General features: G+C 48.8%; 2 protein-coding genes across 4 annotated transcripts in view; one reads left to right on the top strand and one right to left on the bottom strand.

Annotated features, from left to right (window-relative positions):
• OTUB1 (OTU deubiquitinase, ubiquitin aldehyde binding 1) overlaps window positions 1-27,319 on the bottom strand; it is a 70,999-nt gene that overhangs the window by 16,827 nt on the left and 26,853 nt on the right. The window contains exon 7 of one of the 3 annotated variants that reach the window (XM_084824850.1): window positions 5,838-7,715. The exons of 1 other annotated variant lie outside the window; for it this stretch is intronic. In XM_084824850.1, the coding sequence (XP_084680976.1) occupies window positions 7,647-7,715 (69 nt within the window). In that variant the 3' untranslated portion in view covers window positions 5,838-7,646. Of the gene's footprint in view, window positions 1-5,837; window positions 7,716-26,736; window positions 27,148-27,319 lie in introns of those variants that run through there. One more of the 3 variants, XM_084824845.1, reaches the window with a different exon arrangement.
• Window positions 1-27,319, top strand: part of MACROD1 (mono-ADP ribosylhydrolase 1) — a 350,485-nt gene that overhangs the window by 313,444 nt on the left and 9,722 nt on the right. Inside the window, exon 5 of the mRNA XM_084824853.1 lies at window positions 12,425-12,541. Within this exon, the coding sequence (XP_084680979.1) occupies window positions 12,425-12,541 (117 nt within the window). The remainder of the gene's footprint in view (window positions 1-12,424; window positions 12,542-27,319) is intronic.

The raw sequence follows: 27,319 nt of genomic DNA, 5'->3' as shown, positions 1-27,319 counted from the left end.
TGGTTGCTTGGCAACTGTATGGGTTCCTCCACAACCACCTCTGAAAGGAGATTGGTAAGTAGGCTGAGTAGACATGGTTTAGGGAGAGAGGAGGATACAGGGATGGGTATTTCCATCTGCCAGGGTCAAACTTCAGAACAGAGCCTATTACACCTGGAAAAACTGATGTATACATTCATCACAGTGTTTACACACAGAGTATGTTTACATTTTTAATTGGAAATAGGGTCCACAGTTCAGCCGAGTCCCTCTGAGCATATGCAGAATGTTGTTTTTTTCTTGAGCAGAACAAACATTTGTTGCCTTCTGGGGGTTTTTTTAAGCTTTTGAGCTTGATAATTTCAAGCATCTTTTTGTTCTGAGAAGAAATTACTTTTCGAAACAGTGCTCTTCACCCTGTGTCGAGTGCCCTCTTTGAAAGATACAAGTCTTCCTTTCTTTCTTTAATAAAAACATGCCTTATAAAAAGCAGAAAAATGCAAAAACCAGGACGACGACCACCACCACCACCAGACACATAGAGAAATATTTTTCCTAGCTTTTGCATCCTCCTGTCTTGACAACTGGCCCGGAGGAAATTTGGGCTGGGCCAGTCAATGATCCTCTCAGCTGGCAGCCCTGCTTTGAAGTGGGCAGCTACACATGGTGTCTCTCCAGTAATTACCCTCCAGCCAGGCTTGGCAAGGGGAGAAGGGGCTTATGGTCTTCTGAGGGTAGACGAAGCAAAGTGTGGGAATTGCAGCTTGCCTACTGCCCGGTTTCCCCGCTGTGGAGGCCTCAGCCCTCGGGCCTGTCAAAGACAGCACTGAAGTAAGCTTCGAAGAAGGGGAGTCACTGGGGTTGGGGGGATGGATGGGAGCCACTAACCTTGGGCACAATCTCTCTTGTGCTGAACGGAAATGACAGGTGCCTCCCCAGAGGCTCCCTGCTTTGTAAAATGCCAGAAATAGCCCAGACACAAACATACACACACATGTGCGTGCACACACACACACACTGCCTTCCTTCTCCTATTGTTATGAACTGTCAGGGCAGTTTGCCCTGACAGCATCATCTCACCCTGTCAATTCCTGGGCTCCATTCTGAACTGTAGCATCGGCACTGAAGCCTACTGGTCACAGCATTCCTTCTGGTGGTCCTTATTCCCTTCCCTCCCTCCCCCCGCACACACTCCTATTTAAGAGATGTAAGTAACGTTGTTGTTCAGTCGTTCAGTCGTGTCCGACTCTTCGCGACCCCATGGACCATAGCACGCCAGGCCTTCCTGTCCTGCGCTCTCTCCCGGAGCGTGCTCAAGTCCATATTCATTGCATCAGTGATGCTATCTAGCCATCTCATCCTCTGCCGTCCCCTTCTGCTTTTGCCTTCAGTCTTTCCCAGCATCAGGGTCTTTTCCAGAGAGTTTTCTCTTCGCATTAGGTAGCCAAAATATTTGAGCTTCAGCTTCAGTATCTGTCCTTCCAATGAGCACTCAGGGTTGATTTCCTTTAGGATGGACTGATTTGACCTCCTTGCAGTCCAGGGGACTCGTAAGAGTCTTCTCCAGCACCACAGTTCGAAAGCATCAATTCTTCGGCGCTCAGCCTTCCTTATAGTCCAGCTCTCACAGCCATACATTGCTACTGGGAAAACCATAGCTTTGATTAGACGGACCTTTGTCGGCAAGGTGATGTCTCTGCTTCTTACTATGCTGTCTAGGTTTGCCATAGCTTTCCTCCCAAGGAGCAAGAGTCTTTTAATGTCATGGCTACAGTCACCGTCTGCGGTGATCTTGGAGCCCAAGAAAATAAAATCTGTCACTGCTTCCATTTCTTCCCCTTCCATATGCCAGGAAGTGATGGGGCCGGGTGCCATGATCTTCATTTTGTTAATGTTGAGTTTCAAACCAGCTTTTGCACTCTCCTCTTTCACCCTCAACAAGAGGCTCTTTAGATCCTCCTCGCTTTCTGCCATTAGGGTGGTATCATCTGTGTATCTGAGGTCATTGATAATTCTCCCGGCAATCTTAATTCCGACCTGTGATTCATCCAACCCGGCGTTTCTCATGATGTACTCTGCCTATAAGTTAAATAAGCAGGGCGACAATATGCAGCCTTGTCGCAAAAACGGGCATTCTTGTCATGCTACACTTCTCATGCCAACAAAGATTCCCTGATTCCCTCCACCCGCCACAGACATGCATTTCACATTTCCAGAGGTTCTGCTCCATCTGTTTTATGCTGCCTTCATTCATTCTGCAGCCTGCCTTCCTAACAATTTAGAAGGTTGTTAAAAAAAATAGGCGAGGGAGATCAAATTGTCCTACAATGGGTGCTCAATGTTTCAAAATAGACCTCGGCGACTGCTGGGTACGAGATTGCAGGTTTTGCACTGAATAACGTTGATGTACCTGGCATATTAAGAGACGAGGCACTTTAGAGTCAAGCTGGCTCCATTCCCTTCTTGGAGATTGAACTTCTTGAGATGTTAGGCAGCGGAGCTGAAGAAACACGACTCTTGTAACTACTCACCCTAAAAATACTAACATTTCCAAAAGGTGAAAAATAGCAAGAATGCAAGGACAGTGAATTACCCATGATAAGTTCCAATTGTCAACAGCAAGGTATGCTTTTAGATAGATGCACACCTCCATCTTACAAGAGGCATTCCTTTACATGTGTGAGAGGGAACGGGGAGGGAGGGCTCTTCTAAGAAGGCATCCGCCATTCGTGGTTTTAAAAATAATTAATTATTTTTAAAAAATCTGTCCAAGTAACTGGGGCAGCACTTCAGTTGATCAAAAGGTTCTTTTAATCGACCCATCTAGCTGATGAATCAACTAGATGCAGCAGCCCTAGGAAAAAAAACAACATAGAGAAAAATGCTGGAGGCTGTTTCTGGAGCAAACACTGACAAATGCCAAATCTGCTCAGTCGGGTGCTGATATAATGCTGAGGCAAAGGACCAAACTAACATGCAATGTCAAGTGTTGTGCATGTCTTTTTTAGAACTGTAACTAGCAGCCACCTGGGGGGCTGGGTGTCATGTTCTGGACCTCAATGCACAGACATGGGGAGTCCGGTTGTTTTTGCACTGGCATCCTAACAACCTCCCCCACACACACAAAAGCTGCTATTTGGCACAGAGGGGAAGGCTTAAACCCCATTCCTCGATCCTGGTTGGTCTGCTGTTTACAGTTCCAAAAAGATATATAGGGTTATATCCCCTGTTAGTTTAACTTAAGTCCCATTCATTTCAATTGGTCTACTCTAAGTAGGACTAATATGGGATACAATGCCAAGCCAGGAGTTCGACGCCACATCTAATTTGGCCACAAGAGTGTGCGTCCTGAGCCCCAAATATCCCTGGCTCAAATTTAATGCTGATCATGAACTCACAGGGCCGCGGCGGCTTAGTGGTTAAGATGCTGAACTGCAGACCAGAAGGTCAGCAGGACAGCAGTTCGAGACCCGAGTGCCGCGTGACGGAGTGAGCTCCCGTCTTCAGTCCCAGCCCCTGCCAACCTAGCAGTTCGAAAGCAAGAAATTGCAAGTAGATAAACAGGTACCGCCTCGGCGGGAAAGGTAACAGCGTTCCGTGCACCTCGGTGTTCAGTCATGCCGGCCACATGACCACGGAAGCGTCTTCGGACAGCGCTGGCTCTTCGGCTTAGAAACGGGGATGAGCACCGCACCCTAGAGTCGGACACGACTGGTTGGGGACACCTTTACCTTTTTATGAACTCACGAGGGAGACTTGGACTAGGCCTTGATTCTCACAGCTCCCCATGAAAGTTTTTAGAAAGTAGTCCCTGTGCACTCCCACCCTGCACCCACTGATGTAGCTAGGTCACTTTAGACCCTGGATGTAACGGTCTTTTGGGCCTTTAGCTGGCCACATGTATTACATCAGTCATGAAGCACACAACTAACCTTTCTCTTCTCCCCCTCCAGCCTCTGTTCCACTGTGGCGTAGTGGTGAGAGTGTTGGATTGGGAGACAGGAGACCCAGGTTCTAGTCCCCACTCAGCCGTGGAAGCTCACTGGGTGATTTTGGGCCAGTCACAGACTCTCAGCCCAGCCTACCTCACAGGGTTGTTGTGAGGAAAAAATGGAGAGGAGGAGGATTACGTACGCTGCCTCGGGTTCCTTAAGGAGGAAAAGGGCAGGATACGAATGTAATAATTAATTAATTAATTAATTAATATTCTATGCTTTAAAACTGCTTCTACATTCCAGATATGTTAGAACAACAACAAACCTGTTCGCCAACCCTGATTAAACAAAAAACCTCTGAGCATGTGCAGTTTTGCAGGTTAAACTCCCTTAAATCATAGCACCATCATGATGGCAGGAATAAAATGGAGTTTGCTGCTCTTGCTCTCACCACCGGCCACTCTCTGGGTGGTCATGTGAGAAGGCCCAAGTTCCAGTCCTAACTACGCTCCCCAATCTACTGTCTACCCACTAGGTTTATTATCTGGGTTCGCTGTCTGTTTACCACAGTTAATATGTGCATTTTCACCTCTTCCTCTCATTTGTGCGCATGTAGGAACAGGCCAGTGGGGCCAGCTCTGAATGGTCAAAAAATTGCCCATTGCCTCTATGGTTTGTATTGACTCCCCTCAGAGCACGGCTGGTAAAATATTGTTTTATGGATTAGGAGATGGACTGAAAATGAGCTAATAATGGACCCTCCTGATCAATGCCTCTCCCTAATGGACTTGAGAGTGGACAGCAAATCACGCATCCCCTTCAGGTCCAAGAGCACAGGACATGTCCCTCTTCTCCCCTCCCCTCCTTCTTCACATAAGGACCTGAAAACTGCTTGGGATGGATCACTCTGTATCTGGTCCTGTCAGTTTCCTATGCATTCATTTCTTCTGTCCTGCATCCACATCAACCTGCAAGGAACATCTCCCCCTATAATTGATGGGATTATTTGGTATTACTCCCTCCTGTTAAAAAGGCAGTTAGCAGAGAAAAACAAAAGGCAAAACAGAGTGTTTACCAGTCCCACATGTACACACAGGCTGTCTTAGAACAATGAGAGACCCCATTCTTCTTCAGTGAAGTAGAGGAAAAAGAGTTTACTCAAACATATTCTTGCATGCATGTGCAAGTACAGTGTCGGGTTTCAAAAGAGGTTTGTTCAGTCCATTGCTTTTTGTTCCATAACACTGGCAGGAGAGAAAGAGAGAGCAAACCGGTGCGCTCCGAGCAATAGTGGAAGTCAGAGAGGGAGGGAGGGGAGGAGCACAGGAAACCATGCTTTAGGCTGTAGAGATCCTCAGGCTAGCTATGCCCCAAATTCCCATGCGTTAACTAACTACAGCACTGCCCCCTTCCAGTCACTTGCAGACGAGGTTGCAATATTCCCAACAGTAACAACCTCCCAGGCCACTGTGATATTCAGGGAAGGCCCTGTTCTCCATGCCTAAGCCTACTGTTTGGCAGCAACATGGAGACAGGGCCTCTCTTGCAGTGGCACCCACCCAGTGGAATAATCTCCCCTCTGATGTCAGGCCTCAACACTGGGTATTTTAGGAATTTATTGAAAACATATCAGTTTGTTTTGGCTTCCCTCCAGCCATGAGCTAGCTGTCTTTGTACCAGCCACATGACATGTGTATGTTTTGTTTGTTGACTTGTTTTTATGCTTTGGGATTTGTGTCAAACAAGAAGCAGTATATAAATATTGCTAATAAGTAATAAATAAACTTTTTAACACACACACAAATGCATGCATTTGTGAACATATGTTTTTCCCAAAATACACATTTTATATGCATTTTATCATAAAATGTACATCTTTGAATGCATTTTAACTTAAAATATGCACATTTTGGTACACAAAATGGTTTTGAGACAAGAAGTTTATTTATGTATTGTACTTTTAATCTGTTGAATAACAAAAGCTCTTTGGGCTTTACAAATGGTTAAAAGATTAAAATACAGTACAAATGGTTAAAAGAATAAATGACGGGACAGTACAAAATAACACTACATTGCAACATTCAGAAATATGGGGAAACCAATGGATAACTGGATTCTGATCCACGTATTAGTCCAGGAAGTGAAAATCAGGCAGCTCTTTTAAAAATGTGGCCTGAACAAAATCTGTGTGCATCCCTAACGAGAAATATTTCCTTTTGTCTCTGCCAAATCCCAACTCAAAACCATTTTTAATTGGGAAACCCCAAAAGAAATACTCACACACATGCATGCATAAGCCAGGAGCCCGGAGACCCCTGGCTGGCAGCGGTGCAGCTACAAAGTCCAGGGCCCTGGAAACCCACCACCCCACCCCCCAAATGGCCCCCGCCCCACAGAGAGTGGTAAGTGATAAGGGCAGTGGAAGCAAACTCCATTTCATTTCTGTAGGCATGATGATGCTGTGATTTGAGTTTAAAGTGCAAAACTGCACATGCTGAGAGTATACATATTGACAGTGGTACAGGTGCTGGTAACCTCAAGGCTAGATTACTGCAATGCGCTCTATTATTTGGTTGTTCAGTCATTCAGTCGTTCAGTCGTGTCCGACTCTTCGTGACCCCATGGACCATAGCACGCCAGGCCTTCCTGTCCTGCGCTCTCTCCCGGAGCGTGCTCAAGTCCATGTTCATTGCATCGGTGATGCTATCTAGCCATCTCATCCTCTGCCGTCCCCTTCTCCTTTGGCCTTCAGTCTTTCCCAGCATCAGGGTCTTTTCCAGGGAGTTTTCTCTTCGCATTGGGTGGCCAAAATATTGGAGCTTCAGCTTCAGTGTCTGTCCTTCCAATGAGCACTCAGGGTTGATTTCCTTTAGGATGGACTGATTTGACCTCCTTGCAGTCCAGGGGACTCGTAAGAGTCTTCTCCAGCACCACAGTTCGAAAGCATCAATTCTTCGGCACTCAGCCTTCCTTATAGTCCACCTCTCACAGCCATACATTACTACTGGGAAAACCATGGCTTTGATTATATGGACCTTTGTCAGCAAGGTGATGTCTCTGCTTCTTACTATGCTGTCTAGGTGTGCCATAGCTTTCCTCCCAAGGAGCAAGCGTCTTTTAATTTCATGGCTACAGTCACCGTCTGCGGTGATCTTGGAGCCCAAGAAAGTAAAATCTGTCACTGCTTCCATTTCTTCCCCTTCTATATGCCAGGAAGTGATGGGGCCAGATGCCATGATCTTAGTTTTTTTAATGTTGAGTTTCAAACCAGCTTTTGCACTTTCCACTTTCACCCTCAACAAGAGGCTCTTTAGCTCCTCTTCGCTTTCTTCCATTAGGGTGGTATCGTCTGCGTATCTCAGGTTGTTGATAATTCTTCTGGCAATCTTAATTCCGACCTGTGATTCATCCAGCCCGGCGTTTCTCATGATGTACTCTGCATATAAGTTAAATAAGCAGGGTGACAATATGCAGCCTTGTCATACTCCTTTCCCAATTTTGAACCACTCGGTTGTTCCATCTCTGGTTCTTACTGTTGCTTCTTGACCCTCGTACAGGTTTCTCAGGAGACAGGAAAGGCGGTCTGGTACTCCCATCTCTTTCAGAATTTGCCACAGTTTGTTGTGATCCACACAATCAAAGGCTTTAGCGTAGTCAATGAAGCAGAAATAGACGTTTTTCTGGAATTCTCTTGCTTTCTCCATGATGCAGCGAATGTTGGCGATTTGATCTCTAGTTCCTCTGCCTCTTCGAAACCCAGCTTGTACTTCCGGTAGTTCTCAGCTCGCATGCTGCTGAAGCCTAGCTTGGAGGAACTCTGTTATTACTGCAATGTAATTAATCATCATCATCTTTGTATATTGTATTTTAATATTTTAACTTCTGTAAACTGCCTCGAGAGCTTTGGCTCTGAGCCAGTATAGAAAGGTAATAAATAATAATAACAATGTGTGGGGCTGCCCTTCAGGCTACTCCGGAAGCTGGAGCTAGTGCAGAATGCGGCAGCTCAGCTGTGGTCGGGAGCTGCCCCTTTCCAGCATGCAACTCCATGGCTGAGGAAACAGCACTGGCTGCCTATTCACCACCAAGCCGCCTTTAAGGTTTTGATACTAGTGTATAAAGCCCTAAACAACTTGGGACCAGGATACCTGAGTTCTGCCTTATCAACCTGCCCGGTCACTGGGGTCATGAGATGGCATGCTCCTGGTGGCTCCACATAGACCTATGGCCTGCTTGGAGCCCACCCAGAAAAGGGCCTTCAGTGTGGTGGCCCCCTTTCCTGAAAACACTGTCATTCCTGGGAGCCTTCCTTGAGTGACCAGCTACGGTTTTTACTGGCACTTCATTTTTTAAAAATAACCATTTTAATATGGTGTTTTCTTTCTTTAATCTTTGTGCCCTTTTGTCCTTTATTGTTCACTGCTCCACAATCGGTTTAGATGTGGAGCGGTATATAAATGCTGCAAATAAATAATTAATAAATTTTTTTGCTTTGTTTTAATCAGAGCTGGCAAACAGTCTGTCATTATTGTTTGGACATATCAGGAATATAGAACAGTTATTAAGTGTGGAATGGCAGGAGGAAAGCAAAGCAGAGAAATGTTGTGTGCGTCACAGTTGAAGTAATACATGCCGCCCCTGTAATGCCAGTATGTCCAGGGTCTAAAATGACCTAGCTGCATCACCCAGCATGCTTCCTTTCTTCTCCACAGTCCCAATTCCAACTGGCAGTTGAAGCTGATTGTGGCAGCTGGAACCACCACAGGTTTGTTTAAACCTGAGGTGGGCAACTGTGGGAGGTCCAGGGGCCATTTTTGCAAGGGCGGTCCGGGGACTGCACAGATTAAAACAAAACGCGCATGTTCTTTTTTATTTTTCATTACCAATATGCCACTGAAATTCAGCAGCAGACCGCTCCGGAGCACTCAGTAGCGTGAAAGAGGTTAAATTTGGCTTTGTGAGCTAAATTTAACCGTTTTAGCACTCCGCAGCAACCATGGAGCACTAAAATAGACACATTTCACTAACAAACAAGCTCCATTTGTCCATTTTAGTGCTGCCTAGTTGTTCCATAGCATTATCTATCTATCTATCTATTTATCTATCTATCTATCTATCTATCTATCATTAATTTTGGGGCATGGCGTGTTACCCACCCCTGGTGTAAACAGCAATCTGAGATGGCATTAAAGCATCCAAACAAACACCTGGATAAAACAACAATGTTTTATCTATTTGAAACTCAATCACATTAAATTTCCTTCCTACCCTCGGTTTAAAAATTATGTCACTCTTTTATCCCTTCTTGTCGGTTCCTTATTCTAGTCCTTCTGTATGCACACGATGGCATAGCTGGAATAAGATGATGACATACTGCAGCTGCTGGGCATCTCTGGTGCCCTCCGCTTCGCAGGCCTCCTGCGCCGTGCCTGCCCCTCGCAACCGTCCTGTCTCTTGATGATGAGGCCCAGTCTATCGGCTGTGACGGTTGAACTCCCTCTTCAGAAAGACAACCCTATCCCTCCTCTCGTTTCCTCCCTCTCCCTTTTCTTTCCTCTCCCTTTTCTAGGGGCCCTTTTTTAACCACCCTCCTCTCAAATTTCCATCCCCCTAGCAACTGTTGCCAGGGTTTTCCCTTTCCCTCCTCTTTGGCCATTGTTCCATAGTACCAATGACTTCATATTGGTCCTGTGTCACACTGGCAAGGGAGTGGGAAGTGAGCTCCCTCCAGCTGCTCATTCTCTGGCCAATGGATAGGGTCTGGATGGTCTCCCCTATTTCATGCTGTTCTTCCTGGGAAGCAGAGGGCACAGCCTCCCATGGCTCTTGGTTGCCCGGCCTTTCTGTTCTCCAGTCCAGTCTGCCAGCCGAAAGTTGTGTCCTCTCATGTCCTAAACAGCCTGGACATGGATGTCTGAAGAACTGCCTTCTCCTCCATAAATCTGCCCATTTGTTGAGATAATCGGCAGATGCCCTGGTCTCTGGAAGTTCAGAGAGGGGCCATAAAGGGCAGAGCCTTCTCTGAGGTGGCACCGCTACTGTACTATGCTCTCCCCAAGCATATATGCCTGGCACCATCTTAACTTTCATTAGGAGGCCAGTTAAAACTATTTCATTTAGCAAAGTTTTGGGCGGGTTCTTGTCACGAGGGGTTCCGTCCCCTTGAGTTCTGCTGTTTGATCTGGGATCTTTTTACCCTGCTGCGCTTCTTGCCATTGGGGTTTTTTAACCTTTGTAAGCTGCATTGAACATCAATTGTGCTGGCATGGCAGTGGATATATACATTTTCCTCCAAGAAATACAAGTGAGGAAGAGATTTCTAGAAATTAATCTGAGTTAGAGCTTACCGGGGGCTCAGTCACAGAATTTGTTTTGAGCTCCAGGACGTAAGAAGCAAGCATTAGACTTCGCAGGGGCAGTGTTCTATAGGAAAGGGCACAGCTTTGCCAGCAGAGTGTCCCAGGTTCAAACCGTGTGTGTGTGTTTTAAAGGACGTCTCCTGTACGCTAAACACTGGAAACAAAAACCAGTTCCTCAAATAAATTCCTTGAATAGTACGCTAAGTTATGGGACTTAGCAGCATTGATTAAAATTGTATGGCTCCTTTGGGTAAAACAGGGAGATGTAAAATAAATACATCTAAAGAAGAATGCCGACACTTTAAAGGTTTGTGGAGTACCAGGCCAAACGAAGATTGTAGTCATATTTTTTCTCCTTTTCTGTAACTGGAAAGAAAAGACAAGAGTCTGGCTTTTGCCCTTTGTTTAGTTAATGAAGGCTGAGAGCTCAGTGGGCAAAAAGCGACTGCTGTTGGTATCCCTGCTGATGTAAGCCCCCCAAATGGGGCATCCCAGTGGTGGAGCATAGAGGAGCCAGCTTTGCATCTAATGACTCCAAAGCCACTCTGGTCCTCCCCTGTTCATCAAGCTGGTGTAGCTACTCCCTCCCCACCCCCATTGCTTTTAATAGGGTGGATTTAAAATGCAAAGATCCACCAGGCTGGAGAGCCTGGCAAAATTGCCTCCTTGCGCCTTCCACCCTGGCAGTGTGAGCCAAAAGGACTTGGGATGCTGCAGCGGTTATCTGCCCCTCTACTCGTCCTCAGCCCCACTTAGCATTGCTCTGCCCGTCAACATTTCTGTGTTTTAAGATGCAGGGTGCAATCCTATGCATGTTTAGACAGAAAAAAAGTCCTACAACTCCCAGCATTCCCCAGCCAGCTGGCTGGGGAATGCTGGGAGTTCTGGACTTTTTCCTGTCTAAATATGCATAGGATTGCACCCTTAGGTTGTGATCCTTTTCCCACTTACCTTTGAGTAAGCCCCATCTAATTCAGTAGGACTGACTTCTCAGTAGATACATATAGGATTACACTGTTATTTTATGAGACTAGGTAGTTTAGGATTGGTTAACTTTAACTGGATGGTTTGAGATTTGCAAGGAAACCCTTTAGAAGCAAACAAATAAATATGTCTTAAATAAGTATAACATTTTGGAGGGATGTCTTAATGTTTTGTTGGTGTGAAGAATGCTAACATTTCATGTCAAAAATCATGTCTACTGTATTTGTTGGATAGACTTAATGGAGCTTAAAATGAAGTGTGTATTCTGAGGCCCATTTGGCGTCCATTTGGAGTAGAGCCTCCAGTGCATTGGCTCCCTCTCTGTGGGACTCCCTGTCTGTTGATGTCTGGCAGGAACCGACGTCATTTCATTTTTGGCACCTGCTGAAGATAATTTAATTTAAACAAGGCTTCCCCTGACTAACCAGCCACAGTTATATTAGCATAATTTGATTTTAAAGATTTTAACTCTTTTGTTTGGATTCTTTGGGTATATTTACATGAGGCTTTTATCCCACACCTTTACCGAGCCTTCTGCTTCTGGATTCTTTGCAGAATTAAGCTTGGCTCCTTTACATGTACTTTTTTCCGGGGGGTTTCTTTCTCTGCCTTTCTCTATGTTTCATTATACAACCACTAGATGGCACTGTGGTATAGCGGAATTGTGCAATTACACAAGACTCTCATTCTGCCATTTCTAAATAATACTAGACTTTCCTTGGGCACGGGGGAAGCATTAATGGTTGCAAAACATGGGAGAGGCTCTGGAGGATGGTGTCACCACGGAAACTACCTGCAAACTACCATGAGTGAGCAGTCACGAGTGCACAATAAAAGCCTTCTGTAGAAAGGCTCTTTTTGTCATCCTTTTGATTGTTCAGTGCTCAGGTATTTTACTGGATGTAGAGCGGTATATAAATCTTGTAAATAAATAATAACATTGGTCATGTAGATGTGATTTCCGATGCATTTTATCTGATTTATTTATTATGTTTGAATAATAACGTATAATAATGGATCAGGCAGCAGGGGAGCTGGTGGCAGTCAGGTAGATAGCAGGCTAGATGGATGGATAAACGTGCTACAAGGCACGTGCCGCACCGTATGTACCTTTAAGTCCCATTCTGAACATTCCATTGACGGGTGCTTTTTAAATCCGTTTTGCAGTGGACGGGTGCATCCATCGAGCTGCGGGGCCATTGCTCAAAGAGGAATGCCGGGCCCTGAACGGTTGCGAGACCGGGAAAGCCAAAATCAGCTGTGGGTACCGTCTCCCGGCCAAATGTAAGTAAGATCTGGCTGCCAAGTTATGGCAGGGTTGGTAGCAAGGGTTCATGGGGAGCTCAGCCAATGGGATCAGCTTCTAGGAGGTTTTGCATCAACATTATATTTGCCTAATTGAGCAGGAGGTGCATCACCAGGTGGTAGAGCGCATGCTTTGCATGCAGAAGGCGGCAGATTCAGTCCTTGGCATCTCCAGTTAAAAAATTCGGGTAGGAGAATCCTGGAATGGCCATGCCAGCCAGAACAGACAAAGACCAACAGAACAGACTGCATAGACCAACGGTCCAACCCACTATACAACTGCTCCATGCCCTTAACACAGCCGTCCCCCACCATGGCTGAGGATGATGGGACTTATAGTCCAACTCATCTGGAGGGCGCCAGGTTGACGAAGCCTGCCTCAACCCCTTCCTAGCAGGCATACATTCAACAGGTGAAGGTTGTTTGTTTTTTTTCTCATCATGGTGTCTCCATGCCTAAGTGCTCAAGTGCCTGGGCAGTGGGGCAGCCCCCCACATCGCTCCACAGGGTCACCACAAGGCTTGTAGAGCTCCCTCCGAAGAAGGGATGAATAAATGTAACACTGCGTTCTTTTTAAACTTCCCTGCCTGAATAAAGAAAAACAGGGTTGATTGGGACATGCGTCCCTCCCCCATTCCAAACTCTGAGAAAACTGTGCTCTCCACCCAATGGTTAGTTATTGCCTGGTTTAATCTCCACAGTGAAGGGAAAAGTGGAATTCACATCCCGTCTTCCTTCCTGCCCCCTCCCCAAAATATCTGCAATTTTCTTTCCTTCCCCTACGCCTCTCTCTTCCCTGCTACGCCCTCCCCAATACGCTTGTCTGGGAGGGAATGGAGTGTGTTAATGAAACCTGCCATGGGAGAGCGCAGCCCTTGCTCTCACACATGCAGGCTGATAATTCAGCCGTGGAGGACGCGTCGAGAACAATAACGTGCAAATGTGACACTTAGAGGAGCAGAGAAAAGAGGCGGCGGGCGGAGAGACACATTTTGCTGCGGTGGATATGGGTGAGGGTCTGGGTAGGCGGCTCTTTTTGATGGATTTGGGGGGAACATTCAGGGCCGCATGCGGTCTGCACACATGCAATGCAAGATGTGGGGGTGGCAAAAAAAACCTTAACATCTTGAGGTCCTCTACTTCCTTTCCTTTTTTAAAAAGCACATTTCTAGACCTTATATGCCTGCAAAGATAGACTTGGAAGCATGCATGCAACACCGTCTTTAAAAGTGCAGAAACCAGAAGAAAGTCATTCTTAGAGTCAAACTACACATTACATTAAGCATACTTTTGGAAAAGCATGCTTAGCACTGCCACTTTTATTTTGGAAACTTAGAAGGATTTCACACATGCCACCGAAAGTTGTTTTTAGGATCATTCACACACTCGGTGTGCACGTCAGAAAGACAGGAATGCGGTTTTAAATGCACTTACATCAGACTTTAAAAAAATTGATGTGTATGTTACCTCAGTAATGGTGTGTATCACCTGTGAACAGATGCATTTCTAATCTTTCACCTGCCATTTTCTTACATAGTTCTGTACACTTTTAGGAATGGCTTTCCCACCCTGTTTTAACTATTGTATGGAAATGTAGGGTGTAAACCTTGTCAGTTTCATGGATGCAGTGTTCCTTCACCAACTCTGCTCTTCAGTGAAACTGGCAAGAGCGAGGAAACCAGGTCTGTTCCCAGGTATGCCCACTTCCTTCACTGTCCCTTCCTTTTCTGTTCTCTGGTGAAACTGGCAATACTTTCTCCTAGCTTTGTTGCGATTCAGCCCCATGACACTGGCCCCTATTTGTTGATTTAAAATATTTCTGTGCCACAGGGCAGGTTACAAATCAAACCATCAAACAAAAAGATACCAAACATCACAGCAACCCACAATTAAATCCAAAGCCTATATCTGCTTATTGCAATCACTACCGTTTTAAAGAAACATAAACAACAAAGAGTCTGTGGAATCTTAAAGACTCCAAAGCTTTCAGAGACAGTGTCCACTTCATCAGATGCATGAAGTATTAACCTCAGATTGGCAGGTTTATATATATATGCAGAGGTGGGGAGATTGTGCACTGTGTTGTCAGAGGGAATTGAAATGCGAAAAGTACAGACAGTGATGAAAACCTTGCTGTGTGGTAACACAGGCACGATTCCAATGGTTTGCCGATTGATATATATAGTATGATAAATAAAACCTTTGTTCTTATTCAGACCACACGAAATAGAGTTGAATTTCTTGATGAATGCTACTTCAGCAGTTTCCTCATTGATATCTGTCTTTGAAACTGCTTTGTTCTAGAATGGCCACCTTAAGGCCATTGACAGAATGTCAGAAAAGTAAAAGGGGGCAAATAAAAGTCCTTCTGCCACCCCACCAGCTCTCCCACTGCATTTTCCTTTAAAAACTTACAGTTGGCACACTCTCTCTTCAAAATTAGCGTTTCTTAATAAAAAATAATTAAGCAAACAAAACAGTGGCATATTAATCAAAGGCCCATAAATACAGCTCTTAGCTCATCAATCGCTAAGTGAGGAAATGGAGAATGGCTTCATCTGTTAGAGAAACAGCGGATCCCAGACAAATGTATAGTTGGATGGATGGAAGACAGACAGTGACTGGGATTTGCTTCATGTTTGCCTGATTTCTAAACTGATTAAACTCTGCCATAAGTAACATCTGTTATGAACTACGAATTAGGCCCTTTCTGCCTCCTTAGAGCCTTCTCTCTTAGAATCATAGAGTTGGAAGGGACCTCAAAGGTCATCCAGTCTAACCCCCAGATCAACGCCAGTTCTTCTTTTCGTGTCTGCTGTCTGAACTGCACTTCATAGATAAGAGAGTTCATGCAGAGTAGTGGCTAAAAAGGTGAGATGGAAAGTTCCCTATCCAAATCTTACATCACCCCTAAACTCACCAGAAGAGTATAAGACAAGAGTGGGCAACCTGCAGCCCTCAACCCAATTTCAAAAAGGCCCCTGCAAGTGATAAGTTCAAATCTCTGGCAAGAGCAACCTGTCCCTTTCCTGGAAGCTTGCTGGGTAGAAGGCAGAGAGAGAGAGAGAGAGAGAGAGAAGGGGTGTCAGAAAGAAAGAGAGAGAGAGAAAGGGGAATCACAAAGAAAGAGAAAGAGATGGGGTGGCAAAAGAGAGAGAAAAGGAAAGTCCCTGCCCATTTTTGGCTCTGGCTCTGCCCACTGCTAGCTTTCACCCCACCTAGTGCCGGCATGCAGACCCCAACACCAACAAAAAAGGTTGCCCACCCCTGCTAAAAGGCAAGCCTCTGCCTCTTAGCTTCAGCCCTCTCACCTGTAATATGGGGCTAATAAAGCCTAGCCATTTGCGGTAGCCTATAAGAAAAGGAAAAAAGCCCCAGGGTGTGTATAGACATACATAAATAATGCATAATTATTTTATTCATTTATTTACCATTTATTTATTTATATTCCACCCAAAAGAATTATCTTTGACTGGCTTACAGCACATATATATAAAAAAACACAACAATCAACTATAAAACCAAAATAACAGATTTAAAAAGATTTAAGAGGTCTTATCTTAAAACGCCTGGGAAAATGAAAAGGTCTTTGCCTGGTGCCAAAAGGACCAAAACATAGGTGCCTGGTGAGCCTCACTGGGGTAATTATTCCAGAGCTGGTGAGCCACCACCAGAAAGGCCCTAGTAGTTTAGAGTGGTCAAACTATTCCATGGTTCCAGATGAGGCTTTTTATAGTGCATTCGCCCTGCCTCATTCATGGAATTTTAAAAATCTGTGCTACACATAAGCTCCAACTCTGTTTTCTGATCACTGGTCCTGTTTGTTCCCTCTTTTTATCTTTTGGCAGATGCCTTGTTAAAACTGTATTAGTGTGAGTTGGCAGTGCAATAATTCATCAGGGCTTAGCTCCCTCTCCTGAGTCTCTATCTGAATGTGTTAGACTACAGCTCCCATTATATCCCATTGTTCCTGTTTGGGATCTCTACTCGTGATGCTCTCTTGATGGCTAGGTTTCATTGCTTGCATTGTTGAAAAATTATTACCCCAAATCAGTGCTCGGATTATTTTACCCAAATCATATCCCGCTCCTCTGGCCTTCTAAAAATAGGGCTGTGACAAAAGGTATGGGGTGGGGTAAGACTCCTCTCCCCCCTCCAAAATTGGACCATGGCCAAAAGTTAATTAACAACAAGGTTAAAAACAACAACAGGTGAGTAAAGTGAGTGAGCAAACTTAAGCGCCTAAGAAGAGCCGTGCTGGACCAGGCCAAAGTCCAGCGTTCTGTTCCCAGGGGCCCCAAAGGGAAGCCCACAAGCAGGGCATGAGTGCAGCTGCACCCTCCTGTTCGCGTTCCCCAGCAACTGGCGCTGAGAGGCATATCGGGACTAGTAGCCACCAATAACCTTATGAAAAGGGAAAGGGAACCCAGCATGTTCATGGCTACGGAAGGGACTGTCAGGATGTGACAGTCACGTATGAAGTGGAGTGGAGGCTGATTTAACTTCAGGGCTGGAAGCAGTGTTCTGGAGAGGGGAGGCTGAACCCCCCCCCTTCTCCCCGTCCATGCCTGACCTCCCTACATGCTCCACTTTTCCCCATTCCCAGCTCTGATTTCAGGAGCAAGCTGGGAATGGTGAAGTGGCTGTCTGGGACAGGAGGAGGAAGGGTTTGGCATCCCCTCTCCAACGCATTGCTTTTACTCTTCGAAGTAAAATCTGCTCACCCACTTACCCTTCCTCCTTGTGTGCGCCTTTATTGATTGAAATTATTTTTACCTTGCTCTTCAGCCAAGCAAGAAAGGCCCCCAGAGTGGTTTAGATATTAAAAAAACAAAACTAGACAGCCACTGCCCTCAGGCTTACAATATAAAAAGACACAACACAAAAGGAAAAGGGAAGAGGAGGGAAGAGGAGAAAGGCAAACTCGGGCACTAGCTCTTAGTTACAAGGTTCTTAATGAACTGCTGAATAGGATGGATGCTTGAAAAGAAGGTCAGGCGTACCACCGTCCCATCTCATTGGATCCTCAGTTGAGCTTTGAACCAAAGACACCCAACGCACATCTCATGCTCTTTACCACTATGGTGTGCTGGCTCAAGAAAGGCAAATCGAAAGAGCTGCAGTGGAAGGGCTCTACGTTAAAAACATTTGGACTTTTAAACATTGGTAAATTCTGTTTCTCCTATCCTGCCCCCCTCCTGTTCCCCTTCAAGAAATCTAACAGTGAACGCAGGCCGGAGAGTCTCTTTTCCCCCGCAGAAGGCCTAACGATTCCCAGGCCCTAAATATGAAGCATGGAGAAAGTTCGCTCCCGCTCTTGGAGGGGCACAAACCTTCCCCCCCCCCCCCGCCAGGGGGGAGTCTTCCTGCCTCAACAACTAGGCCCATGGTTCTGTTCCAGGAATGCTGATCTTTGGGAGAGCGTGCCTGGCACACGCCCGTCTCCCCCGTGCTCCCCTCCTCTCTTAATGTGGTATTCAAGTCACATCCTAAGCAGCTGCTTAGCATTCACCACAAGCAGCAGCAGTTTCCTCCAACAGCAGCTTCAAGAAGTCACCACTGCTGCCTTGTGGGCAAGGGAAAGAGCGTGGAGTGGGAGCCAGGGGAGGGGGGGGCTGGAGAGAAGTCTCACGGAACCCTCAGGTGGTCTCTCTGAACAGGAAATCGCTCCATCTAATAGCAAACTCACGTGGTGAGGGTCGACGGGATTGTAGCCCAAAAGGGACCACCGAGAAACAAAAGGGAGACCACCACCACCAAATACAAAAAATATTTAGAAAACTCAACTTAAGGGGGCAACTCTCCCCACAAACTGCCCATTGGTGATGGAGTGAAAACTCAGAAAACCACGGGGGTCGGCAGTGGCGTATTCTAGACGAGGGCATGGCTGGCTGGAACCAGAACAGGAGCACACTACACTGTACCGTTTTGCCACTTGTCCCGTTCTAATGGGAAGAGTGATGGAGTTGAAGAGAAAGCACGTGTGAGCCGGTGTGGTTGGGTCATTACAGCATTCTGCCACGCCTTCTTGTTAGATGTATCTGGCATGCCAGTATCCTACTCCTGCTGTAGTGATCCATGATCTGTAGCCTCCTGTTTGGGCTACTGCAGCGGGACTGCCCTTGAAGACGGTTCAGAAACTGCAGCTGGTTCCAAATGCGGCTGCTTGGATTCTGCCTGGGTTAACAGTATCTTGCCTGTTCTGAAAGAGCTTCGCTGACTACCAGTTCTTTCTTCTTCGTTTAGCCCAATTCAAGCTGCTGGTTCTGACCTTTAAAGCCGCCCAGGGAACATATGCTGATGGGCGGCCATATGAACCTAGCAATCACCATCATCGTAATGCACAGCTCGGGAATCAGGTATCGACGCCTAAGGAACGCTCACGCCCACATTCAGCCTGCCTAGATGTGGAGATCTGCCATGGAGGCTCTCCTCTGGGTTCGCCCTCCATCAGATATACGGCGGATGGTGACCAGGAGCGGGCTTTTTCAGAAGCACGCTTGACGCCAGCTCTGTTCTCAGTCGTGAGGTTGGGTAATTTTTTTAGACTCTGGATTAAATGGTCTTATGCTGCCCCCACCCCCATTAGTTAGGAATGTGTATTACGTCACACTTTGGGGAGCCTCCCAGTAGAGGCTGGCAGCTCCGATGTCAGTGGGGCAGTGGATCCGCTTTGGGTTTCAGTGAGAACCAGTCAGAACTCTAAAGGAGCTCTCCAAGGTGCACAGCACCAGTCTCCAGCCTCCTCTGAGCCCTCCTGCTCATCCTTCTGCCCCAAAGTCCTGCCCCGCTGGCACCACTCTCTGTTCTTTCAGGTGGCAGGCAAAAACGTTTCTGTTCCCCCTAGGCTTTTAATCGACCTCTCATATCCTTTGGCTAGTTTTTATTGTGGCGCTCACTTTGTCGTTTTCATTGTTTTGTGGTGCCTTTTTTAAATTTTAAAACTAAATCTCAGATCAATGCAGAAATGGGATGGAACAGATTTAGGGAGGACCATGGACCAGAAAAAGGCTGCACCGTCCATCCATACTCTGTGGAGACGGTTCAGGTTCCAGCTGGGAACTCACCAGGATTAGAACCCTCCGTGCCCCAAAGGACAGTTGGGCAGCTCTGTAGCTCGCCCTGCTCCACAGCCGCTCCCCCGAGACTTGCCTGGTCTTTCAGACGGGTGAAGGAGCAGCGGCAAAGGGACCATATGCCTGGGCAGAAAACGTTCTGGAGCTAGGAAATTTCCCAAGCCTTGCATGGCTCCATCAGCTGTAAGCTTGTTCTGCCATACAGACTCCACTCCAGTAATCACCACCTTATAACACTGAACCTGAAAAGGCTCTGGAGAGGACAATTCCATCGCAGGGTCTACTCTTAATTCACAATGGCCTTTTGGCTTTTTGTGATAAGCTGGAAAAAATAAACAGAACCTTTTGTTATTTATTTCCTGCATTTTTATCCCGCTTTCCCAGACAATGCTTGTCTCCCAGAGCGGCAGACTAGGAACCTTGGTGGGCTTATTTAGGAGGTCGCCTGAATAGCTATCAGACGTACAGATGTGATGGGGAGCTTTCACCGTCAGGCTGGCTGCAATCCTGTGCACACTTCTCTGGACATAGTGGAACTTACTTCCACTGCCCCTGGTATTAGCAACTGGCCAGACATCCCTTCTCTCAGCCTCTGCTTCGTGCGGTCGCTCTGATGTGCCTTTGATTCCCATTCTAAGAAATTCCTGGAGGAGAAGGCTATCAATGGCTACTAGTCCTGATGGCTATATGCTACCTGCAGTATCAGAGGGAGTCTGCCTACATGCACCAGTTGCTGGGGAACATGGGCCAGAGGGTGCGGTTGCACTCATGTCCTGCTTGTGGGTTTCCCGTGGGCTACTGTGTGAACAGAATGCTGGACTAGAAGGGCCCTTGGTCTGATCCAGCAGGGCTCTTCTTAGGTTTCCTTCACTCCCAACTGGTGAACACAAACCCCATACCAGCCACAGGCCAGTGCAAGAGTTCAGCTTCTCAGGGAATGCATCTCACAGAGGTGAGCTTTTCTAGCATGGGTGCAATCTGATGACAACGTTGGTTCCGACACGGGCACAAGGAACGGTGGGCATCTCCTCCTGTGAGTCCTCAGTCATTATGATGATGAAGCGGCCCCCTTCGTTTGGCCTCCAGGCGAGGGCCGGCATCAAGGGTGGGCATCCTCGGGCAACTGCCAAGGCGCAAGCATCCTAGGAGGGCCCACTGATCACCCCTGACCTGCTGCTGTGTAGCAGCTGCTGTCACCATCTGTGCTCTCTCTGTGTGTCCTTTTCTTTCTCTTTGGGTGGCAGCAGGACTGCCCTCTCCCTGGAGATCAGCCCCCCAGTCCCTCGCCACCACGCTTCCTGGTGGAGGGGGACACCAAATGGCAACTCGCTGAGGGCCTCTCCGAACCTGGAACCACCCTTCCTCAGGCTCTGGCCTCGTGCACAGGCTGTACCATTCAGGTAGCAGGGTTTGATATGAGGTTGGTGCATACCAATCACTCAGGGGTGCAGGGCCTCAAGCTCTGATCTGGCCCGCTGGTGACCCCAATAAAGCCCTCAGGTTCCCTGGATGGCCACGCCCCCTTCCCTTGCCCCACCCCATTTCTCCCCTCCACCGATTGTCTGGGGGTTTCCTGGCTTTTATGACGTTTCTTCGCCATTCTAAAGGGTTGAGATGCCCCTCCCTTGAGGTTTAGTTCATGGCAGTAAGACCCTTACGCTACAATATGCTGGCGTTCTGGGATGTTGGCCCTGCCCCCTTTTCCCTTTGGCCCTGCCCACCACTGGATTGCGGCCCCCGAGAGCTTTTCCGGAATGGAATCCAGCCCTTTGGGTGCAAGAGGTTCAACACCCCTGCAGTAAACGGTTATATGCCGAGAAGAGATTGTAAACCGGCCCAGGAGGGACGCAGTGGGACTTCCTCCCTTGTAGGAGCGGGCTGGAAGCAATTAGACAGGTGCAGCAGAACAGTTTGGAGATGGGCGGCCTGTGGACTCCAACCCCCATCAGCCCCAGCCAGCATGGTCAATAGTCAGGGATGGTGGGAGTTGTATTCCAACCATTTCTGGAGGGCCACAAGTCAGTGGAGGCTGGTGGCTCCAGAACCAGCCAGAACTCTAAAGGAGCTATCCAAGGTGAGCGCCTGGTTCTGACTGAAACCCAGAGCAGATCCCTTGCCCTGCTGACGCCGGAGCTCCCAGCTTCCACTGCCACAAGGCACCTCCCTCTGCCTGTCGGGACTGGCCTTTCGCGCTCCCCCTTTTTACTGGCCGCTGCTGCTGTTCCTTTAAGAGCAGCTCTAAGGACAACAAGCAAGGGATCGGCCTGTTCTCTCTGCACCGTGAAAAGCCTCCCCTGATGATCTCTGCAGGTCAAACTGCGGCGGAGGGCGGAGGGGCCGAGCCGGGAGAGGGTCTCTCCTGGGCAATTAGCGGCCTTCCTTGGCTGGTCACTCTGCGGTGGTGCTAAGGGACCAGTGGGAGGTCTTGCGCGGGCCCCATGCTGGGGTATGACAGGACTCTGCCTCACTCCTGCAGGCCCGGCACCAGCCGGGCTCAGAGGACTTCCCATGTCGTGGTTCCGTTTCGAAGAAGCTCTTGGGGGCCACATTCCAGCGGTGGGCGGGGCCAAAGGGGCAGGGCCAAGAATGCCAGCCAGTTTGAGCTTCAGGCTTTTCTTGCCCACATCTAAGCCTTAGCAGAGGCATTCCAACTTTCTAGAACTGCACAGAAGCCGTGAAACTACCAAACAGTTGGTGGCTGGGGAAAGGGGTGAAGTCAAGGCAAGTGGGCATTGCCATCTGGCCCACCCCTGGGGGCTGGATTGGGGCCCCAGGGGGACTGGATTTGACTCCCGGGCCATGCACCCCTGATATTTAGATGCACACACACATACACGCCAAAAGGCGACCTGAGCCACCTCTGGAGAGGTACAGGGAGTTCCGCTGCCCTCAGCATGGGCCAGTGCACAGGCGGCTGCATCCAGCCTTCTGACACCACCCCAGCCCACCTGGGACGGAACCCAGAGCCCGGGCTGCAGCACCAACCTGGGCATTCAGAGGCTGCCGTTTATCATGCCGATATTATAGATTCAGACGGCAAATGCAAAGCACTATTGATCGGGCTGTCAGGGGAGAAGGACGGCACGGGGCAGGCGTCAATAAGAGCTGCCGGATGCCAGGGGCCCGTCCCGCTGTAAATCACATCCGCGGGAGTCGATTCCACCACCCCCCCCGCATGCGCCTGGCTCTAATAGAGAAACCACCTCTTTAACGGCAAATGCCAGCTCTCTCTAAATCATTCGGCAGAGGGCAGGGACGGAGGCGCGTCCACTATCGACAGCCTGCGAGCAAATCGGACACAGAGCGGTGATCACGGCCAGGCGAGCAGCCATAAATCACCCAGACGAGGGGCTGTGGGGCGCCTCGGCTCTTCCGTGTCGCAGCAAGACAAGCGCACAAGCCGCTTGGTGCATCGAAGTGTCCCGGGGGTGGTGAAGAGGAGAGCTGCTGTCCAGGATACCTGGAGGGCACCAGGTGGCGGAGGCTGGCGGAAGCGGCCGAGAGCGGCAGCGCAGTGTGCAGACGAGCGCAACACCCAGCAGGTCACTTCATTCTGGTACACACGTCCACCCGAGGGGCGCTGAATTGATCAAGATGGCATTCTCCAAGCCTCCACAGTCACCACCACTAACATGTCCCTCTGTGACGGTCAGCCACTGCCAGGACTCACTGTCTAGGTCTTGCAGCACAGGGCCCCATCAGGTTTTTAGGGTCAGCCGAAGTGGGGGGAGCCCTTCTCTGCAGGAGGCTCGTGTGTTTCTCAGACCATCTCCACTCTTTGATCGTCTGGGCCGGTGGTGGGCAACTGGTGGCCCTCCAGATGTGGTTGGACTGCAGCTCCCATCATGCCTCGCCATTGGCTACGCTGGCTACGGCTGATGGGAGACTCAGTCCACCAACATCTGCAGGGCCACCGGCTGCCCTCCTGATCTGGCCAGCCCATGCTACAAGCCAGGATTGGTCTCTCTGCCGTGGCTTCCTCGGAGAATGCCGGGACTTGTGGTCTGGCGAGGTTGCAGAGAATTCTCCATTAGAAATTCCCAAGCAACTCTCTTGCCGCTCCCCAGAGAACAACAACATACCTGAGCCCCTTGACCTGGAACCCTCCAGATTCCTGACATGTCAGGACTCCCTCTGTACCCTCTCCCTCCTCTCTGCCCTCTCTCTCCCCTCTTTCTCAGCCTTTTCTCCCTCTCTGCCCTCTCTCCCTCCCTCGCCCCCTGCTCTCCTCTTTCTCCCTCTCTCTGTGCCCTCCCCCTCTCTGCTCCCTCTGTGCCCCTGCACTCAGGGCCATTCCATCTGTTCACATTATTCCCACTGTTGGGTTGTGCTTCCTTAGGCACGTTGCTGGTTAATAGCAATGGTTAGTAGGTAGTTGGGAATCTCCTTGTGTTTTTAAGTGAGAAGCCCCGCACCCGCAATCTAGAACCCTTCAGATGTATTGGGCTCCGATTCCCATAATCCCCAGCCCACATCAGCCACATTTGGCTGGGGGTGATGGGAATTGTAGCCCAACACCACTGGAGGGCCCCAGGTTGAGGGAGGCTGGATCTGAGCTTGGGGGAGGCGATCCTCTCGCCATCCCCCAGCTCAGGGGAGAGGCTGTCTCCGTGTGCGCATGCAAAGCAAATGTGAGGATGCCCCGGGTCCCCAGTGTGCCCTCATCCAACGAAAACCCAAATCCGAATAGGACAGTGCTGCTTCTCATGGCTCAGCAGTATGCTTCCCCTAATTCCAGCTGTGTGGGGACTCTCTCTCTCGCTCTGCCTTGAGAAAAATGCACGCTGCACTTGCTCAGGGGCACTGCCATTTATGCTTGCCTTGCATGTTTCAGGGTTAAGCCCTGGAACTGAAAACACGCTGGGGCAGAGCCTGGGCCCAGAAGGAGCCCACGTTTACTCCCCGCATCTTGCTCTCTGCTCAATTTTAACTCCTTGCTAGATCTGCTTCCGAGCCGTGCCTTTGCCTTCCTGAGGCCCCTCACATTTCCACCTACCTGCCTTGTGATTGAATTTCACGCCAGGCTGGGTGCCCGCCTCTGACTAACGTTTTGGCTGCGAATTTCTTTTCTCTCTCTCTGTCTCTCTCTCTCCCGCTGCAAGACAGCAGAGGGGGGATTTCTTTTCTGTTTTGTTCTACCTTCCATCTTCGCGTGCTCTCTGGAAGCCAGTGCTGCGGCGGCTACAGCAATCTACATGATTAAATCGATTCGCTCACAAGCGGCGGATCAACGAGACGGATTTTTTAATTGGGACTTTCTTTCTTTCTTTCTTTCTTTCTTTCTTTCTTTCTTTCTTTCTTTCTTATCGCAGCTCTCCAAGAGCGATAAGCAAGCACAGCCAACAGCATCATTCTGAAGGTTTCTCTCTCTCCACCCAGGGATGGGATTGAAGTCTTGATTTGTGAAAGAAATCATCTGTAGCACGCTGGGAAGAACACAGAGGCTATCTAATCCACTCCCCTGTGCCCCAAATATGTGCACATTGCCCAGTGTAAGCAAGGTGTGAGGAGAGCACCAGACCTAGAATGAAAAGGTCCTTTCCAAGTCCTGCTTCCAGGTCCTGCCTGTTTTATTGCTTCCTGTTGATATTAGTGGGGGGGGGGCGGGGGAGGCGGAGGTTAGTGATGAATTCCTCCTTTGTTGCTCCAATATCAGTTTCAATTCCAGATGAAAGGGGAGAGGAATATTTTAATGATCGATTTCCTTGCATTTCCCCCTTTCGTTTTTTTTAAATAGTGAAACAGCACAGTTTTCATTTAAAAAAATGAAAAGAAAAAAAGGCAAGGAAACCAGTAAAGTCAAGGTGGTGAGGGGAAGGGGGAGGGGAAGGGGGAGGGGGAGGCTTCCTGTTCCAACAGGAACAGAAACTGACCTTAGGGCAATGAAGAGAGGCTATTGAAGGGGCAGTTAAGAAACCATTCAGCACTAATCCCCCAGGCACAATCAACAGGAAATGAGAAAAGAGGCAGGACCTGTAAACGGGAAACTTTTAACTAAAGGCCCAGGAGTTCTGAGCAGCTGCCATAGCACTCTGCCTGCCCACAACAGAGTGGGGATGTTGCCTTCATGCCCTGCTTCTGGGCTTCCTGGAAGCAGCCAGCTGATGCCAGTGTCAGAAACAGAATGCTGGCCTAAATGGGCCTGTGGTCCAGTGCCAGCTCCAGGTTTTGGAGAGTCCTTGGGCAAGGTCCCCTCCGTGGCCCCCTCCTGCAATGGATCTACTTTCCCATGGCCATGGTCACCGGTTGCTCTTGTACCCTGCCTCTTTCTCATCATGGCTCCCACTTGCTTCCTTGATGGGCAGAGGGCCAGGGAGTGGGTAGGCAGAGGCATGGACTGCTGCTCCTTCTCACCACCACCATTATCTGGGCAAGAGGCAGCTGAACAAGCAGGTTGAGGGCCCTTGACAGGTGCCCAACATGCCAACCGTTGACCATGCTGAACCCTGTTTTGGTCGCATCCATCAGGGTTCTTCTTAAGCCCTCACGCTGCCTGAGGCGGGCCAGATCGCTCTGCTCAACGAGAGGGCCGGGCCCGTGGGGGAAATGATAACTCCTCCTCCATGGGGCAGCCCCAGAAGCGGGTGAGCAGAAACCCCCTTGTGCAGGTTACCAGGGAAAGTTGATTTATGGCAGGCAGCTCCGTGGCGTTTGCACGACCGATTTGTCTTTATTACCAGGGCCAGCGCCGGCATGTCAGTGGGAGATTTGCATTTTGATTGCATTTCCCCGGAGAGGATGTAGGACCCTCCTGCTGCTTCTGCACTCAGGCAAAGCTGAGGCTAGGGAAATGGAAGCATCCCACTGGAAACGGGGTTTGGTTTTCTCTTTGACTAGCTGTTGTACCCTCACCATTCCATTAGGGGGTGCTGTGTCACCCAGAAAATGGCCTGATGGGGCGGGGGACCACAATTTTCTGCTGCCACCCAACCCAAGGTATCTGCCGCTCAGAGCTACATTTTGGATTGCATAGGATTCTGGGATATCCATACCCCCGTCTTTCCACTTAGGCTTAGGAGCTCTGCATAACCTGAAAACTTGCATACCCTTTCAGTCAACGAAAACTGGGCCAATAAGAGCTGCCTGCTGGCTTGTTGCACATATGATTTTCCAGGCCCATATCATACAAAGCTGCCTCTGACCGAAAGCAGTTCTGCAGGGGTCCCAGGCAAAGGGGGGAGGGTGTCTTTCTCAGTCCTGCCTGCCACCGTTGATCCCTTTTCCTGGAGTTTGAACCCCAGAACCTTCTGCAGTAACTCTGGTGCTCTCCCCCATTGATCTGCGTCCTCCTTCCAAACACAGAAAGGAGCATGATGGAGGGAGCGGTGTGGAGATCAGAGCAAAACACCCCCGTTGAGCCTCTTCCAAACCTGAAATGTTGGCAGGGAATCGCCTGTTTATTGAGCGAACGCAGAGCAGGGACTCCAGATTGCTTCTAACAGCAGGACGAGGGCTTTCGCCCCGGGAGCCGGGCGGGCGGGCCGTGCGCCAGCAAACTGCCTCCGGGCACTAAAAGAAAGCCAAGCCATCCCCTGGGTCAGTGAGTCACTCACGGAGTTTAGGTGGCATCTGGCTGCCAAGTTGCTGAAGCAGCAATTGGCAGCATGTGAGGGCTGGAAGAGGCGGGGGCACCAAGGCAGGACTCCTCAGTCCTTTGGGAGAGGGGCTGGGCGGCTGAAGA

The sequence above is a fragment of the Heloderma suspectum genome, chromosome 17 (genome assembly GCF_057233095.1).
Source record: "Heloderma suspectum isolate Gila_16-S chromosome 17, 16-S_ref, whole genome shotgun sequence".
Lineage (NCBI taxonomy): Eukaryota > Metazoa > Chordata > Lepidosauria > Squamata > Helodermatidae > Heloderma > Heloderma suspectum.
Note: the sequence above shows the minus strand (reverse complement) of the source record. Positions and strands in the feature narration are given on the sequence as shown.